The 19,415-nt window shown below is 43.8% G+C and overlaps 1 protein-coding gene across 3 annotated transcripts in view; it reads left to right on the top strand.

The window, feature by feature from the left end:
• The window catches only part of SUOX (sulfite oxidase), a 54,941-nt gene that overhangs the window by 12,882 nt on the left and 22,644 nt on the right, over positions 1-19,415 (top strand). For all 3 annotated transcript variants that reach the window (XM_088473138.1, XM_088473140.1, XM_088473139.1), the window contains one exon: positions 12,859-12,975. In XM_088473138.1, the coding sequence (XP_088329264.1) occupies positions 12,917-12,975 (59 nt within the window). In that variant the 5' untranslated portion in view covers positions 12,859-12,916. The remainder of the gene's footprint in view (positions 1-12,858; positions 12,976-19,415) is intronic.

Genomic DNA, 19,415 nt, shown 5'->3' with positions numbered 1-19,415 from the left:
CGACAGGTGCAGCTCTCAACGTGGCTAGAGTGTGTAGGCTAGTGGGTAAGGTCTGCACCTTGCACTTTAGGGTCTGGGGTTTAAATCATGGACGGGGAGGGTTTGTTTTTTTTTTGTTTTTTTTTGTTCTTTTGAATCTTCATTACTAAATTAAAAATAAATCACTTGGTGGTGTGCGTGAATTCTGTTATGGCATGGCGTGACTCTGTAGCGCGAGCGTCTTTTATGCGACTTTTAGCTTCAAATGCATCTGAATCATACAGTGAATCGAATCTATAGAACAAGCAGTTTCTGCTGATTAAAATGATATGCAACATGCCTATATTCTGTGAGCCAGTTTGGGTGTATCTGCATGCGAAACGTTAATTTACACTAATAGCGACTATAACTACCACCCATATTGGCTCACAGAACATAGGCATGTTGCATATCATTTTAATCAGCAGAAGCTGCTTGTGCTAATAACACGCATTTCAGGGTAAAAAGACGCATAAATCTGGCCCTGGCGCTACCCAGGGACAGATTAACGGGGGGACAACGGGCAATCGTCCCTGGGCCCCCACACCCATCAGGGTTAAAGTGAACCGGAGGAGACGGAACAAGTTCCGCCTCCTCCGGCCAATCTAACCCCGGCGCCACAGGGATGCTCCACTTTCCAGGCGCCCGCTGAGATTGTAACCAGCGGGCGCCCGGCTACCTCCCTGCAGCGGCTGCCGGAGATTGGAGCTCACTCGTGAACTCCGGGCTCCGGCTCACACAGTGCACTATGGGAGAGACATCATGACGTCTCTCCCATGGTGCAGAGGAGCAGCCGAGTGGCGTGGACTGCAGCAGCAGCGGTGTCCAAGGTAAGTAATAGCTCTTTTTTTTTTTTTTTTCTGCAAGGGGCATTACTCCTGGGGGGTATTACTATGGGGGGGGCATTACTACTTGAAGGCGGGGCATTACTACTGGGGCACAACTACAGGTTGCACTACTACAGAGAGAGCATTATTATTAGGGGCACTAATACAGGGGCATTAATACTGGTGGCATTTATACAGAGGTTATTACTTCAGGGGGCATGACTACTGGGGCCACTACCACGGGGGCATGACTACTGGGGGCACAACTACAGGAGTATTACTACTGAGGGCATTTATACAGGGGGCATTACTATTGGGCACACACAGGGGGCATAACTACAGGGGGCACTACTACTGGGTGTACTGCATAAAGGGCACCATTACTGTGGGCACTGACACTACTGAGGTTCCCATTGCGCATACCCCCAGTTCGTCGCATTTAATAGAGGCCCCCACATGTTTGTTGCCCTGGGGCCCCCACAGACCTTAATCCGGCCCTGGCGCTACCGAGTCACACAGCACTCCTGCGCTTTGTGTGGAGCAACTTGTAGCGCACGGAGGATAGATATGTGGACACATCTCTATTACTGTGCTGCAAAGTACCTGTCCCCGAAAGTTACCCTACAGTAGATGCATATTACTGTACTGAGTCCCAATAAAGCAGCCGTACAGTAGCTAACATTGACCAGAAGACGCACACTAAGCATTACATAATGACAGAGCAACTAAAGTTCAGTTATTTTAAAGAACTCTACTGAACTAAAAGCATTTCTTTCAACATCCCACCGCAGTACAAATTTTATTAGTGGAGCACTCGCCACCTAGAGGTTAAGCAGTGTATTACATGCCATGGCTTATCTTTTATTGTAGAATACCATGGTACGCCACAGTACAGCCATCACGTAACTTTCCATGGTGTGACACAGGAGGCCTGAGTGGCGCGTTATAAGCAACAAACTAGCTGGGTACATCTGTATGTGGTCAGTTATCTTTAAAAACTTACAATGCATCCGGAAAGTATTCACAACGCTTCACTTTCTCCACATTTTGTTATGTTACAGCCTTATTCCAAAATGGAATAAATTCATTTTTGTCCTCAAAATTCTACACACAATACCCCACAACGTGTAAAACAAATTTGAGATTTTTGCAAATGTAATAAAAAAAAAAAAAAAACCCACTAAGAAATCACATGTACATAAGTATTCATGGCCTTTGCCATGAAGCTCAAAATTGAGCTCAGATGGATCCTGTTTCCACTGATCATCCTTGAGATGTTCCTACAGCTTAATGGGAGTCCACCTGTGGTAAATTCAGTTGATTGGACATGATTTTGAAAGGCATACACCTGTCTATATAAGGACCCACACTTGACAGTGCATATCAGAGCACAAACCAAGCATGAAGTCCAAGGAATTGTCTGTAGACCTCCGAGACAGGATTGTCTGGAGGCACAAATCTGGGGAAGGGTACAGAAAAATATCTGCTGCTTTGAAGGTCCCAATGAGCACAGTGGCCTCCATCAGCCGTAAATGGAAGAAGTTCGGAACCACCAGGACTCTTCCTAGAGTTGGCCGGCCGTCTAAACTGAGCAATCGGGGGAGAAGGGCCCTAGTCAGGGAGGTGACCAAAAACCCGATGGTCACTCTGTCAGAGCTACAGCATTCCTCTGTGGAGAGAGGAGAAGCTTCCAGAAGGACAACCATCTCTGCAGCAATCCACCAATCAGGCCTGTATTGTAGAGTGGCCAGACGGAAGCCACTCCTTAGTAAAAAGCACATGGCAGCCCGCATGGGGTTTGTTAAAATGCACCTGAAGGACTCTCAGACCATGAGAGACAAAGATTGAACTCTCTGGCGTGAATGCCAGGCGTTATGTTTATACCATCCGAACAGTGAAGCATGGTGATGGCAGCATCATGCTGTGGGGATGTTTTTCAGCAGCAGGAACTGGGAGACTAGTCAGGATAGAGAGAAAGATGAATGCAGCAATGTACAGAGACATCCTGGATGAAAACCTGCTCTTGACTGGGGCGACGGTTCATCTTTCAGCAGGACAACGACCCTAAGCACAAAGCCAAGATATCAAAGGAGTGGCTTCAGGACAACTCTGTGAATGTCCTCGAGTGGCCCAGCCAGAGCCCAGACTTGAATCCAATTGAACATCTCTGGAGAGATCTGAAAATGGCTATGCACCGATGCTTCCCATACAACCTGATGGGGCTTGAGAGGTGCTGCAAAGCGGAATGGGTGAAACTGCCCAAAGATAGGTGTGCCAAGCTTGTGGCATCATTCAAAAAGACTTGAGGCTCTAATTGCTGCCAATGGTGCATCAATAAAGTATTGAGCAAAGGTTGTGAATACTTATGTACATGTGATATCTTAGGTTTTGTTTTGTTTTTTAATTAAATTTGCAACAATCGTAAAACTTTTTACACGTTGTCATTATGGGGTATTGTGTGTAGAATTTTGAAGACAAAAATTAATTTATTCCATTTTGGAATAAGGTTGTAACATAACAAAATGTGGAAAAAGTGAAGCGTTGTGAATACTTTCTGGATGCACTGTATATCCAGAAACTTCTGAAAACCAGAAAGGCAAATAAGTATATAATTGCTGCTGCTTGGGGATGTATGCATGCAGACATGATCACCAGAGCCATAACTAGACTTTTTGGTGCTCTGTGCCAGAAAGAGCATTGGCAAATGGAGACGTAATGCACCCAAAAAAGGGTCATGGCCTCATGGGGAAGGGCCAGGAAAGAGATAGGGGAGGCCAGGAGATGCTGGGGATGAAATAAGAGGAAGCTACATGTGAGAATGATAATAAACAGAAAATTAACAGGCCCAAACAGTGCCCCCTGCCCTGCGGTGCCCTGGCACAGGCCGCACCACCCTAGTTACGGCTTTGATGATCACTGAGTGACCCCTCCCACATCACTGTGAGGAGCACTGCTAGATAAGGTAGGTCAATGTCTGAGGCAATGGGCAGAACAGGGCTTATTTTGAAACTGCCACTCTATTTTATGCATGGTGTTCCAAATTCTAAACCTTTTCTGGGAAACCCATGTGGCAAGTTTTCCATTTGTTCTTCGAGGGAACGCCTTTTCCAAAAATGGTTAGATCTCTAGAATAGTGACCTGGCTAATTATGTGCATTGCACTTTAAGCCTGAGCGTAACATCCTATACTTTTAGCAACTTAGGTGTATTTTTTATTTTTTATTTTCAAATTACTGCTTGTGAGGTCTCAAAATAATTGGCTAGCCAAATAAGTGGGGTGCAGTTTGAATGTTTGCAAATATTAGCCTATAGAATCCACATATTTCAGCCTGAACTGTAAGCATGCTGAAATTGGCACCTGGCCCCCCTGACTGCTTTGGCAGTGGAGAGCATCTTCCTGGTTACTTGTTGGCAGCCTCTGTAGTAACGGGATGTGTACAGAGTGACAGCCTGCTGCTGAATACACTGTGTCTTTGTTTTCTTTGGAATTGTCATTGAATGAAAAGCTGGATTGATAATTATCCCTATGTATTTGATAAACTGGGTGATCTGTTTTGGGCTAATTATGCACTGATAACGCAATGTGTTCTAGATTACTTATAAACCTTACCCGTCACAAAGAGAAATGGAATAATTCACACAAATACAGATTCTAAAATAAATGACAATGCTTTTACTTAAAGACAGTGTAATTATACATGTATTTTGCCATTGCAGACTTACAACAAAAACATTACTAGCAGCAGTAGGGAATACATGTAAAATAAATTTGTGACACCCAGTGCAGCATACCAGTCAGCCAATTTCATACATACCTACGGCACCAGCACCCCCAGACTCTTGTTGTGTGCCATCTCTCCTTTGTCCTCCGACTTCCCCCTTCCCTCTCTGCTGAGTTTTATACTATCATTTTGGCTATACCTCCAGTTAACCCAATGTGGAATATTAATTTATTTAATATTCGTACGTGCTAGGCCTTAATTGTTTATGGGTGTCTTAACCATAATATTGACACTATTCGGTGTTCTCTTTCTGTTCCCATGTCATAATTGTTCATCTAGTCTTCACCTCTGACTATTGCAGACAAATGCTATCTTGATTTAACTTTTTGTTTATAAAAACTGAGACTTGCTGTCTGCTGTTCTGTACACACTGACACACTGCTGCATCAGACACAGATTTGCTTACTTTAGAGACCAGGGAAGGTATTATCCTCTCTAGGCATGAGGCCATTCAACAAATACGGTCTTCTGCAACTCGCACAACTAATTTATATATTCTCAATTATTTCTATATACTTTAAATTGCTGTGCAGGAAAATAAAATGCATAAGCATGCATATATTCGTGAATTGCTGAAGGAATATGTACATCCACATATTCCTGTGTTATCCGCTCTCTGCACTTCAAGCCTAGTCTTGGGCTTCCAAATGCAGATTCAATCAAAATTGGAAGAAGAAATTTTTTTTTTTTTTTTTTTTTAATAACATTAAATGGAAACCATACATCTCTATGGGGTGCAAGCAAAAACAAGTGAGGTTTTCTTCCCAGATAACACAAGTTATATTAACGTGTGCGATTCCTCCAGATCCTCGGGCCTAATGAATCTCTACTATGCTGCTGGGTTTGAGACCATGTCAAGAACACTGTTAAAAGCAAGGAGAACGTAGAAGATGTGTAAGAGCCTTAATGCTCTTATTTGTGAACTGTGCAGAGGAGGTCATGCTCAGGGCTTCACACCCTCTCCATAGTGTAACCGCGGGGGGAGGGGGTTTACAGTTGCCTGGAAGCCCCCTCCCTAGCTCACACCATGATGACCACAATAGAAATAGCATATGATACTAAAGTTGCATGTTTATTTAAGATCCCCCTCAGTGTCACAAATGAAATAATTAGCACCACCTGGTGATCTTTTAAAATGTGTCAGCTAGTAATTAATACACCTGTGCACCAACTAGGAGATCTGGTAAACATGCACTGTTAAGGGTGCACTGATATAGACCATCTATAGGGGCAATTATTGATACTGTAAACTTTAACACGATCCAGTGCATAAGGAGACCAATCTGTACATATATGTCCAGGGCAGTGCAAGGTTCTTTTTCTGCCCTCCCAGATTCCTGAACCTGGAATGGAGCCCACATCTGAAATAAAAACATTGAGCTCAGACAGGACAGTCCTACTTCTGCATATAATGGCATACTGTGATAGCTGGTCCTACATATGTCCAAATTATTACATACACTTCGTATGATGTATTGTTATAGCTGGTTAAGTGCTGATTGTGCCCTCTTCATGGACTGGCTACACTTGCTTTAAAATCAAGCATTTTGAAACCCCTCTATAGAAATCCTGTGTTTGCCACTGCTCTCTTCTGATGACCTGTTTTTCTATAAATAGAAATGTAAAAATGGCTCTGGAGTCGCTTCTGAATTCTATTCAGCTGTTCATTAATCATTTTATCCGTGAATCTATTTGGTAGTGACCTTTAGTCACTTATTAACATCTTGCGAATAGATTTCTAACGAATGATAGACTTGGAGATTTTCCGGCAATTTGTTTATTCCTAGAAGGATCTCCCAGTTCTCCTACTATGATGTCATAACTAATAGTTGGGAAGATTATTTCCTCCCCCCAATCTAGCTTTTCCTGTCCCTTTCCTCTGCCATCAATTATGTTTTATACTTGTGGTAATATACATATCAATGACAGACACACTAAAGGTGCCTACACACTAGACGACTCGCAAACGTTGCAATGTTGTCAAAGATTTCCCTTGAGTTGCCCGGCACTCCTGGACAAACGATATTGTGCATAAAACTGCCATCTGACCAACAACCTAACTATCTGCGCCAAATCATTAACGAGATTGCCAGATCTTACTGCATATAGGGAAGATCTGAGGATATGACCAAGGACCCGCTGGACCGCGCATATGCATCGTCATCGTCTGTGGACACTGCCCGATTTCCACGATTTGTCGGTATGATGCTTTTGGAATCTGCCAAATCATGCAAAAAAATCGTCTAGTGTGTACCCAACTTTACTTAGATGTGTAAGGCCCCATACCCAATGGCATTTATCACATGCACTTTCCTAGCATTTAACAATTGTGAAACACATGTAAATAAATAGGTCTGATTATAGAACTATTGTTCGTAGCGTCACCATACTTTGCCCATTTTTACTAGCGGTTTTGCAGGGTTTCATTTGTGTTCTAGGTTTTTTTCTTTTTTAATGCTTAGCGCTCTGTTTGTGCATCTACTGTGATTAAACTCTTTGGAAGTCTGCAGTCAGCTCCAGACACTAGTAACAACTACTATGTTGTTTTTAACCTTTCTAACAGAAACAGAAAATGGCCTGTATGAGGCATTATGTTGGTTAATTGTTTCTCCGTCTTTTGTATAATGAACTGGTTACTTTGATTTGTGCTCCCCCTACAACAGATGGTTAAGAAGAACTTGAATATCTTTATATTTCTTATAACTATACTGTATGTTATGAAGCTCTGCTTGCATGTATTTGTTGTGACCAGTTATTTAAGCTATGATTATTATAAATGGGTGTAAAAGATTGCATCCATGCTGCTTTTTTACTTTTAGGGCACATTTTGCTGCACAGCACCTCAGACTTTAAGGGCCTATTTCAGGCTTGCCTACCCTCCCGATTTGGCTGGGAGCCTCCTGAATATTGGGTGCCGCTCTCGGCCCCCCGGAAAGGCAGGCAAGCCCCCCGACCTTCCCCCAGAATAAACGAAAAATCCCCGCAGCGGAGGGGCTGGTGATGCGATTCGCGCTGAATTGCGTCATCGTGGCCCCGCCCCCTGCTTCACAATGACGAAAATAACGGCATTGTGAAGATGGGGCGGAGCCACAATGACGCGACCTTGCCTCAAGCTCAACCTCAATGTGCCATAACTATCCAGACATGCCCCCCCCCCCCCCTGCTGTTAGCCGACAATCAGCTCCCTCCCAGAAGGAGGGAGCTGATTGTCGGCAAGTATGGCCTATTTCTTAAGACTTGTTTAAAAAAAAAAAAAAAAAAGTATACAGTTTCTGCATAATTCTATGTATCACTGCTATGTTACAACAGCCAAATGCAGGAGGTTCGCTGAAATCTCTTGCAAAATGCTAATTGCCGCTGCAGACCGCAGTCCCAATTAATGTCAATGGGGACTGCTGTCTGGCTCCTATGTACCAAGCTCTGAAAAGCTTTGTTTTTTGAAGTTTGGTCTCTTGGCTTACACCATCCCCCAGATCAGGGCCGTCACCTGGGGCAAGGCAGTAATTTGGCACCCCCCTCCCTTGTCTCTGATGCTCAGCCCTGCCATTTTGTGAGCACATTTTGGGGATGGGGCTGCGTATCATGTTTCCGTTCTCATCATACTGGGGGTTTGGCTATAGCTCAAGGAGCTGTGGAGCAGCCCCCATGGTCTTCTGTCACAATGCAGATGACGAGTACATGCGCGACTGTGGCCTGCAGTTTGTAGAGTGGTACAATGCCCAAAAAGTGGGACTGTCCTGCTGAAATGGGGACAGTTAGAAGGTATGCAAAATATAATATATATGAAAAATTCCTTTATTGAAAAATGTCAGCAATGAAGAATCACCATTGCTGACAAATTAAGAATTTTTCTTTCTATTCTACAAGTGCAGCCTGATTGTGTGTATGTGTATATATGTATGTGTATTTTATCCGATATCGGGCAATGGGGACTCACTTTTTTAAAGTACCCGGGGACGCACTGTGCTGTGGCCAGTCCCTGACAGCTGGCTGCAGCACAGCGCGTCCCCCTGCAGAGACAGACATAACGCTGTCTGTTAGAGCAGCCAATGAGAGTCAGAGACTCTCATTGGCTGTTGCTGTGGAAAGCCGTGCTGGGATCAAGTGTCTGATCCCAGCATCAGCACAGCGTCCGTGCCCGGCGCTGGGATAGTGTTTGTTTCCAGCGCCGGGTAAGCTATCGCGGTGGGTACCTGGTGAAGTGGCGGCAGGAGAAGCTTGGCTCCGGGCGCGAGCTGAGCAGAGCTCGCTGCCCGGGATGGCCATCGGTGGGTTAACCATCAATATGTTTACTATCGATGGCACAATCTTGATGAAACCATTGATGGTTCCACTATTGTTGGCCATACCTACTTTGTCAGGGGAGACTGATGATCAGTCCCCCCTGCTAAGGCAGGCTTCCCTGGCGGTTGCTGCTCTCTGCAGCTGCTGGGTATATGCACTTCGATCGGGATTCTGGCCTCCCGGCGTAGGTAAAATGACAGGCATCGAGATTTCGACTCTTGTCATTTAACCCTCGCCGGGTTTCAGTGGTCAGGAAGCCGGCTGTTGGCATTGCGTCAGCCAGCTTCCTGAATGTATACCGTATAGTACATAGCAGTAATAATCCTGTAAACATTAGTATACCCTCTGCAGTGTACAATGAGAAAAATAGCGGCGCTTCAGGGATTTTTAGTACATAGGCCCCTTTAAAAATTAAAATAGTCACATTTTAGTGCCGCTACTAGCTTCCACCTGCTGTATACTGGCTCAAACTCCTGTTTTCTGGGTTTCTTGAGAAGTGAACATACATCTATATTAGAATATTTGAATTACAATTTGTTTTCATCTATTGGTGACAAAAAATCCTGATCAATTTTTGGTAAATTTCCTCTTCCAATAGTGTTGAGCTGGTTTACCCTGCTTGGTGATCTGGGAAATGATGCAGTTGGGTTTATGATCCTGTAATTAGTAGCGAAGGTTATCAGTCCTCCTAATTTAAGATAAGAAATGTTATTGATTCCTTGTGAACCGTGTTGAACTTGGCAATAAAGGTACACTGCCATGGAAAGCTCTTCAGTCTGTGGTTTATTGTAAATGCTTAACTAGTTCCAGATTATCTGTACTTACACCTTACATGTGAGATACAAACTAAGTAAGACCATATGGAGGACCTGGTTAAATAAATGCATTAATGACCCAATTTGCAGATACGCCCACGTTCATTGTGGCTGATCGCGACACAAATATGCCCGTGAATCGCACTATGCGCCACGCTATGGCGCGTCCCCGATCGAGGGGGTAGTCTCCACTCAATCCTATGGAGACGCAAAAGCGCGTCCCTGATCACGGGAGTCTGACTCGTGCTACGCTTAGCGCGATTCGCTGCGCTATGGACAACAATGTAGCTGGGTAGATCTGTACTCTGTACAGGAAGTATCTACAGGTGCTAGGATCTAGGCAAACTAGGGTTGCTATATTTCAAAAATAAAAAACCAGTACACATTCGCGAGGATCTTGTCGGTGCAGTCAACCTGCAACGTACACTATGGTATAAACCCCATAATATGGGAATTATACTGCCATGGTGGCAAATTACAGGCTGTGCTAAGAATTTGGTCATGTGCTGATATTTACAGTTCACAATTTATAATGACTATATGCATTTTCATAAAGACAAATGTGCCTTCTGAACGTATAAAGACAAATGTGCCTTCTGAATGTATAAAGACCTATTTTTAAAAACTCCAATTATGATATAGATGTTCCATCGCTTTCATTTGGTTTTGAGACTAGTACCCCTTTTACACCAGATCTAAAACCCAGGTTATTGCAGGGTTAACCCGGGTAGTTCCTTGGTGTAAAAGGGGCCAGGGTTGGATTCCCTGTTCGAGAGACCCGGCAATCCAACCCAGGTAACTTCAGGGCTTAACATGGGAACGACCTGTGAAACCCTGCAGTGTAAATGGGTACCACGGGTCATCCAAGCCGGGTCGCGTTTACAGCATAGGAACTTCCAGGTTTCTCGGCACTTGGAGATTGTTATCTCCGAGCGCAGGGTGAAGTGTTCCACTACACCCATGTGCAGTGTGAACGGCACTGATCCAGGAATAATCCGGATCGGCGCCGCAGTAGAAAAGGGTTCAGTTCTGGGTCTGACCCGTTTTGTAATGGTGTTTCAAATCTCGGGTCAGACCCAGGACTTAGGTGGAAAAGCAGCATAGGAGACTCATTATCCGCTTTGACAGGTGTAAAAAAACTGGAAACCTTCTCAGAAGTTAAAGAAGCCTGAGCTGCAGGTTTGTGTTTCTTTGGTTTAGTATGGACCGTAATGTCAGACCTCCCAGGAAAGTCACTATGGCTAATTGAAAACACTGCACGGCACATTGAGCATAACAGAATTTCTTTGTAATTATCTTTACTTTTCTTAAACAGCGTAGTGACTTTCCTTTTTATTATGCTTTAGCTGACATTTTCTATTTGGTGGTGGCATTCTTAAATAATTATATTTTAGAATTATGATCTTAAACAAAAAACAGGATTTTATATCAATGATGGGAGACAGTCTTTTGAGTCAAAAGATTGAAGGCAAACTTGAAATACAAAAAAAAACAAACCCCAAAAACTACTATATGTAGTCTTTTGCACAACACTTTTATAGTGCAAAAATGATTTGTCAGGCTTGGTGTAATAATGCATAAAGCCAAATACAGCTTGAAATACAACAAATATATATAATATATTCCCCTTATATTGCAGGGTAACATTTGTTAAATCTGTCTCTATCGATACTACTATATAACTATGTCCTCTGGGCTCACTAGACTGGCTCTGGGTTAGTCTCTGGACATTGTCTGGGAAGCAGTGATCCTTCCAGAACAACGCCTATATGCACACTCACACTGCGCACCCACTGTGGCTGGCAGGAAGAGCTAAAGGACTGGGCCGCGCTGACGTCATAACATGCCGCTGGGGAATAACCTCCACCCATGTCACCATCCTAATCTTCGGCTTCTCCACCCTCCAGTGCCCTTCCCACCAGCTTCTCTTCCACCTCGCAGTGCCTGGCCCCAGCTCCATCGCAAAGCGGGACATTTGGACTTTCCAAAATAGTTGTCGGGACGCCGGGACAGATACCTAAAATCTGTCTTGATCTTTGGAAAACCGGGACGTATAGCATCCCTAGACAGAACAGCACACTGTTCAGGCACCAGCATAGATATTTATTGAACTTTTAGTTGTCAATAAAATGCAAATTTTAATTATGTTTTGTATTGTATTCTATTTTTACTATTTGACCTTTACCAACCACCTATATCACAGTAATAATACTGACCTGTACAAGTGCAAACACGAGATGAGGAATTTCACCATAACAATTTGCTATGCTATACAAGGGCATAAACATATGGTAGCTTTACACTTCATACTTCTCTTTCCCAGACGTAATTTGCCAAAGCCTGACAATGTTGTATGAGATCAATAAAAGCAACCGATTTGCATTATGTAAAGTGAGCAGCCAAAGCGGCCATCATGCAATATGGATGTGTGGTGTGATTGGCTCCTACTCTTCAGCCAGTTACTCCAAGCTATTGCTGATCTTACTGGCCAATTACATGTCACTGGTGTATACATCCCATTTTAAGATCTGTTTTAGTCAGAGATATTGTTGTAAGTATACTTCTCCTCTGATAACTGAGGATCTGACCATACTGACCTCTATCTGCTTGATCAGTTTCTGCAAGTAATTGTCAATGCCCCAGTCTTCCGTAGCAAATACTCCTGGGAAGCTCATCCCAGGTACCCGCACAGAGTACGAGCCAATGACTCTGTCGTCAAGCAGCCATTAAGTATATAACACATTCAAGCAGACAAATCTAAGCTCCCACCGGGCTCAATACTTTGAGAATGCACATTTCAGGGAGAGAGCATGGGTCCAAAATGATGATCAGAGAGAATATACCCACTTTCTATGAAGTAGTAAAGAAATAAAAGTTTGAGGACGGAAAATACTTAAGCCCGTTGGGTTGCAGTCACCAAGAAATGTACGTAGGGTAAATGTGCCAAGTCCAATATCGTTGTGTAGTGGGGGGTAGACTACACATTCGTAGTTGAGTAAGGTCCTTCAGCTGAAGATTTACATAATTAAAAATTAAAATTCCAGTTAAGGTTCTGTTAATCCTTTTTTTTTTTTTTTTTCTTCTTTTTTTTAAACTTGTATCTTGTATTGAACCTCATCTTCTCCTCTTTTAGTTTGGTCAGGTGTATACTACAGAGGGATCCACATTCTTCTCTTTGGTCATCGTAAGACATGAAGCTTCTACATGGGATTCCTGCCCTGGCTATACACGGCCTCACCAGGCCACAAAGGTAAGGCCTGCTGTTTTTTTAATTGATGATTAACTTTTATTACGTAGCTGGAGATACTAAATGTTTCGTCAGGCTATGTTCCAGAATGCTCAACTGTCTTCTATGATTATTTAGTAATAAGTAGTTGTTAACCACACACTGCATGCAAGCTGTCTAATTTACATGATCTCATCTGTCGGGAGGGGTAAAGGATCATTGCAGGTATTTCTTTATCTGGTAATTGGGTATTTTAAAAATTGGCAATTCCAAAACTTTAGAATAATTTTATTTGAAATGCAGAAAATTGGCTCAGATCTCCTGCAGCTTGCCGGGTCTTTAGTTGCTTCTCAGTACTGATCCTCATTAGCCATGTTATGTTGCTGATCTAGAGGTTTGGAGAAAATCTGTTCTGGCTACTTTTGTTCCATCCCTTCGCTTTCACATTTATGATGTGTGGTGGTGGCAGTCTGTACCCAGAGTACCTAGGGCCTGATTCAGAGATTTACGCAATGCTGATATTTACGCAGATTGAGCAATTGTTAACTATTGTGCATGCGTGTAAGCCGCACTGCACACGCATGGCGATTTGGTTTGTTGCAATTACACTTCCACATAGGATTCACTTGCAAAGTGAGTGACAGGTAGTCAGCGCTTGGGGGAGGTAATGGGGGGTGTTCAGGCAAACACAGGCGTGTCAGGACCATTTAACCTTTGTTTCATGGGAGTGCATAAATTAGCCATTGCAATCTCCTTCTCCGCATGAGAGCTCTGTGTGTCAGGAGAGCCGCAGTGTTTAAGGCAGGTCGGACTTGACTTTCAACCTGCGTGACTGTCCGATCTGCTTCAACGGTACTGATGTTTACACTGTTGTACATCAGATGGATCTGAGAAGGCATCAGTGGTTGTCCCTATGCTCTGTTAAGCTTTGGAATACCTATCTGCTAATCAGCCTGCTCTCAGACTGAAAGGCCCAACACCTGGAATGTCATGTGGATGGAGCCCTTCCTTCTCTTCTCACATCCACACCCTTAGGACCCATTATCCGGATTTTACTAAAAGCCGACACTTCTGGTCTGTTTGGCATAACAGACTTTTCCTGGGGTTTTTAAAACACATATGATAGGAAACTGGGACACACATATATGCCATCCCAGACTTCTCCAGTGCTTCTATCACACCGTATACCATCTCAGCAGCCGTCGAGTACGCACTGTTGGTGAGAGCAGCCGTAAATCAATACAACAGCCGCTGAATATCTTTGAGAAGCCGGTAATTTACCTCCTGCTGTCATCCCGTGGTAGGGAAGCAGCGTCTTGATTGCGCACCCCGGAGTGGCCACGATACCTTGAGGGGTTGGATATTCTACAATATTAGACTGAGGTAATATACAGTTTGACGGCAGAGTTTGATAAGCTGACTAGTGAACTGCTGGGACATCAGTGTTCACGGATTGCATTCACACACTATTCAGCTGTAATAACAGGCTGCTAAAGTGGAAACAAACTGTTACTATTTTTAAAAACTGATACTAAGTATCACTTGGTTCATAGATAGGTATCAAATGCTGATTGAACTATAATACTCTAAGGAATATATGAACATTTCTCACTTGTATTTTTAATATTTTTTCATAGATTTTTATATTTGAAGTTCTCTGTGCCTTGTGTACTCACATTACTAACAAGTCGCACTAGGCTTGACTATTACCATTTAATGTTGTATGTGTAAATGTTATGTTTTGCATATATGTTTTATAACTAAATATTTGACATTCAAACAAGCCTTTTTGTATACATAATAGAGAGCAATATTTCACTTTATTATTTTTATTGATCATCACTGTACATTTAGCGCAGTATTTCCTTTTCTATCTCTGTTTAGTAGTATGTTTTGGGGTGCAAACTAGACCTCTAATAGTTGCAGCAGGTGTACAGCTTAAATCACAATTTAGCGCCAGGTATTGCAGTTATTTACTGCTTAGTTTGTTACTTAGGGATCTTTGCACAAAGCCTTGGAGAGAGATAAAGTGGATGTAGATAAAGTACCAAACAATCAGCTCCTAAATTTCATTTTTTCAGACAGCCTGTAAAGTGACAGGAGCTGATTGGTTGGTACATTATTTACATCCACTGGCGTATCTATAATGGGTGCAAGATGTGCGGTGCACACAGGCCTCTGGGTCCAGGTGGTCCACACACCCTGCACCCATATAAATATACTTACCGTTCCGTCAGCCTGGCGCTGACTGCAGGGCTGCAGAAATCACTTGGAAAATGGCCACTGCGGCCATTTTCCTGTGATTTGCGCATGCGCAGTAGGGATGTCCTGGGAACTCACCGTGGACACAATGTTCCTGGAGACCTGCGCAGTAGACTCTGGCACGATGCCAGAGTCTACTGCGCCGCCAGAGAGGAGGGGGCCCGATCAAGCCTGCACACAGGCCCCCTTCTCTCTTAAACCGCCTGTCCATCCACTTTATCTCTCTCCAAGGCCTAATACATAGACCCCTAAATTCTTTGTGGTGATTCTATAAACCTAATAGTGGTCTAACTCTCAATACAAGTTTCCCTCTATTCACACTGTGGTTCCCCCATAGTTATGGGGTTACCCCTTTAACTAGTTAGGGGATATAGCTACCCTGCAAGCCCCTGTCAGTTTTTTTTTTTTTTTTATCATAAGATCATATAGCACCATTGGCCCCATAGGATATTACAGTGAACTTTTGCTGACCCTACTCCCTCGGACCATATTGAGCATGTGCAAACAGGGAGGTAGAAAGTGCCCCTTGGTCAGCGACCCATTTTTGGAGGGAAAATCCTGCCTCATTGATTGGTAGCCTGGGTGTCCAGGCAGAGATACCTGTAGGCGGCCTGTTGCTGGGGTCCCCCTGTCCACTCATAGATGCCAGAGAGTATGGAAGAGTTTATAAATACCCTCCCCAGGGCTGTCAGTGCTGAGTCTTGAAGAATTCCTGAAAAAGGATTCTGTGAGGCATTTCTGTGGAATGTCCTTGGATCTGTAAAAATAGGGGTGCAGTAACCCCTCTCATTTACCCTGGATTACAAATACTGCACCTGGTGCTTAGCAGTATCCTCTGAAGAGGATACTGCTAAGGAGCAACGCTGTCGCCGGGGAGAGAACCTCTGCGCTGACCGGAGAGGACGACGCCTGGGAAGAATCGCCGCTGAGACAAGGAGAGAGCAGCATACTTGAATTGCGCATGCCTGGGCGGTGCTCTGCATCCCGGGCTGTGCCTGTTCCAGTAACCAGGAGTCTGATTTGGGCGGAAGAGCCCTTGCCTGTGGTGAGACTGTGACTACCCTTTGCCTCCTCCCCATAGTACCTTCTAGGGGGTCCCCAGCCTATTTAGTGGGTCCCTTCTCCCATCCTAGGAGCTGCCGCTGTGCAGTTGTGCCCAGTACCTACTCTTAGGCCCACACAGGGGGTTCATCAGTTTATACTAGCCTGCCATTTAAACTCTCATTGACAGTGGGGCCTGATTCAGAGCCGGACGCAATTAGCGCTCGCTCGTTCAGAAAAAGGGGGTGGCTATTCAAATGAACCGTTCGCTCTTTGCGGTCTGTTCATACCTCCATGTCTGAATGAGCGAACAAAACTTGCGGACGTTTATTTGAAAAATACGCCCCCTGGCCGCTCGCGTCATACGTCATGTCCGCTATTTATTAGATTAATCGAGTACATCGATCAGCATATGAACTGCTCGCTATTCTTGTGGTTGGTTTTTCCTACCACTATATTGCGAGCAGTTTTGACTATAAAACAACCAGGTGACGTGGTCAATGACGCTGCTGTTTTAATTATGCACACCCATAAAACGCTCGTTTTGACCTTCAAGCACGCCTGCGTTCTTAATTCCACTCCCCGTTGCATGTGCATTAGTGATGAGTACAGGTGTTCTGAAATAGCCTTAGGTAAATCCTTCTCTCTTGTTTGTGGTTAGAACTATTGCTTTGCCAACTGAGGTCACCGGTAGAGGACAGGGAGGTGTTGAGTAATCAGCTTGGTGTTAAATTTAGCAGGATTGTATTCTCTTTATGATACATTTTAAATCGCTGCTATTCACCTATTTGTAAAAATAATAAAACTGCGTTGTACCCTCCTTCCGGTCTGGTTACTGTGTCTGCAAAAAGGGAACATTAGTAAACTTGCCTCTCTGTCACGGTGTGTTCTATCTTAGCTACAGAAGAATCTGTCACCAAAGCACTCTGGGCCTGATTCAGACCCAGTCGCAAGCGCTGAGCGCTCGCAACCGGGATGATGGTGGCCCACAGCGCATGCGCACGATGGAGCCGGCTCCGTCGTGCGCATGCGCGAGACCCGGCTAGCGATAGGCACTCCGTCGCTCCGGGTCTCGCAACAAAGGGGGCGAGCTTCGATGTTGAGTGACAGCTCGCCCCCTTTGGTGGGCGGGCCGGGGGGGTGGCTGCCCAAACGGAGGCGTTCCCATAAGAACGCCTGTCGTTTGGGGACGGCCCCACTGACACGAGTGATGTCAGTGGAGAGATTCCTGCTCTGTTAGAGCCGAAATCTCTCTGGGGCTTGCGGCCACGAGACCCCACCACAAGGGTCTCGTCGCAAGCCCGATGGTCGCGATTGTCTTGACCAATGCGGCCATCATCATGGCCGCTCGCTGCAGCTGTGGGTGGTCGCCGTTCTAAAAAAAAAAAAAAAAAAACCCGGCCCTGATTCAGAGCGACCAGCGACCAGCTCTGAATCAGGCCCTCTGAGCACACCTGAACTTGGTGCTAGTGGTGCACCAGTATATTACAATACCATGTCTTTTTTTACGTATTCTGTTTAATTAGGAACACTACACATGTAGCCTTATCGTTAGCAGAGTTGGACATGCAACCCTATAGTGCAGCGACCTTCTAAGTACATTGTGTTTTTCATTTTGCCAAACTTAACTTGCAATATATAACAGCAACTACACCACACGCGTTCATGAATTCCTTATAGCAGAAAGAGTATTTGATGTTTGCAGAACTATATAAATTTTTCTACATACCATCAAACTAAATTTTACTCTATTTTAAGTCTTGAGAATTAAACTTTTTAATTTTACTCAAGTATCTACTGAGATTAGGTAGATGGATTTTGCACTTGTAAGTTAACATTTAACAAGATTTTTTTGTGCCCAGCATGACCATGCTTTTTCCCCTGCCTGTCGTGACTCCCTCACCCTCCATCTTCATGTCACTCATCTCGCACCTCCCCCATCTCCCTGCCTCTCACTTCTGTACCCCTTAACCCCCCTCCATCTACCTGTATCATCTGTCCCCAAACCTCCCCTTCCCTCCGCCTTTCATCTATCCCCGTCACCACCATCTCCATATCGCCCCTATGTCTCGCTCTCATCTCTGTGCCCCTCCCCCATCTCTATCTCTCTCATCTCTGTCCCAGCCACACCCCCCCCCCCCCCCAGTAGTTTCTTACATCGCTATCTCAAATCCTCAACTGGGGCATATGTGACTGGGGGAGGGGAGCAGGTGGGGACACTGTTAGATCAGGACTGTTCCCTCCTGCAGCACCTGACCACGGCGGGTCACTAGCAATCAATTAACACCAATGGCCAAGAAAAGGTAAATGCTGAATGAAGTGATATCATTGTGCTAAAATAAATATCTAGTGTCAGTCTACATAGTTTGATCAGATTCACTAACATATAAAACATTATAACATATAATGTGGATGAGCTAATAACTAATATTGTTCAATTGAGTGATAGAGATTGTGTCCTAGTCACTGTATTGTCATAAGAGCACATCCATATATAGCAGGAGATCTGCTTTTGTTGGTTAATATAATAGTGAATATCTGACCTACCAATCAGCATAGTCTAAGTCACATTTAATATGACATATATGATATATATATCAATTTATGAACTTCGGTATCACAATTAAATTTGCCACTAAATCTATTTGCATATAAATATCTATACATTAGATTGAAACTGGTATCGTTTTTGCATATGATTTAACATATTATCACTCCAAAAGATTGATTATATCTTGAGATACTATCAGGTTATCTATTCTTATACCCCTGTAGTAATTTATACCCACTACTAGAATAATTAATATAATTTCTACAGCGGAACACAGTGATTTTATATTGTATTAGAACATATTCACACAATCACTTTTCACTTGTATAAAATTCACTTTGTACTTATCATTTAAAAATTATATTTTAATATTTCGTGTTGAGCTTTGGTTTTCAGTGAGTTATATGTGTTCTTTTAATATAGATCAATAAAAGTTATATTTTATTTATATTAGTGCACTGCCTGATAGACTTCTTTTTTCTGTTTTAGCACCTGAACCTCCTCCATATCACAAACCCACTATGCTACCCATCCTGCGGAGGAATGGGACAGGTCAGCTGGGGGGGGGGGGGGGGGAATCGGTATGATTTACGGCTTAGGTGCCTAACCC

The sequence above is a fragment of the Taudactylus pleione genome, unplaced genomic scaffold, assembly GCF_031769625.1.
Source record: "Taudactylus pleione unplaced genomic scaffold, aTauple2 ptg000130l, whole genome shotgun sequence".
Classification (NCBI taxonomy): Eukaryota; Metazoa; Chordata; class Amphibia; order Anura; family Myobatrachidae; genus Taudactylus; species Taudactylus pleione.
The sequence above is the reverse complement of the archived record's forward strand: the minus strand, read 5'-3'. Positions and strand labels throughout refer to the sequence as shown.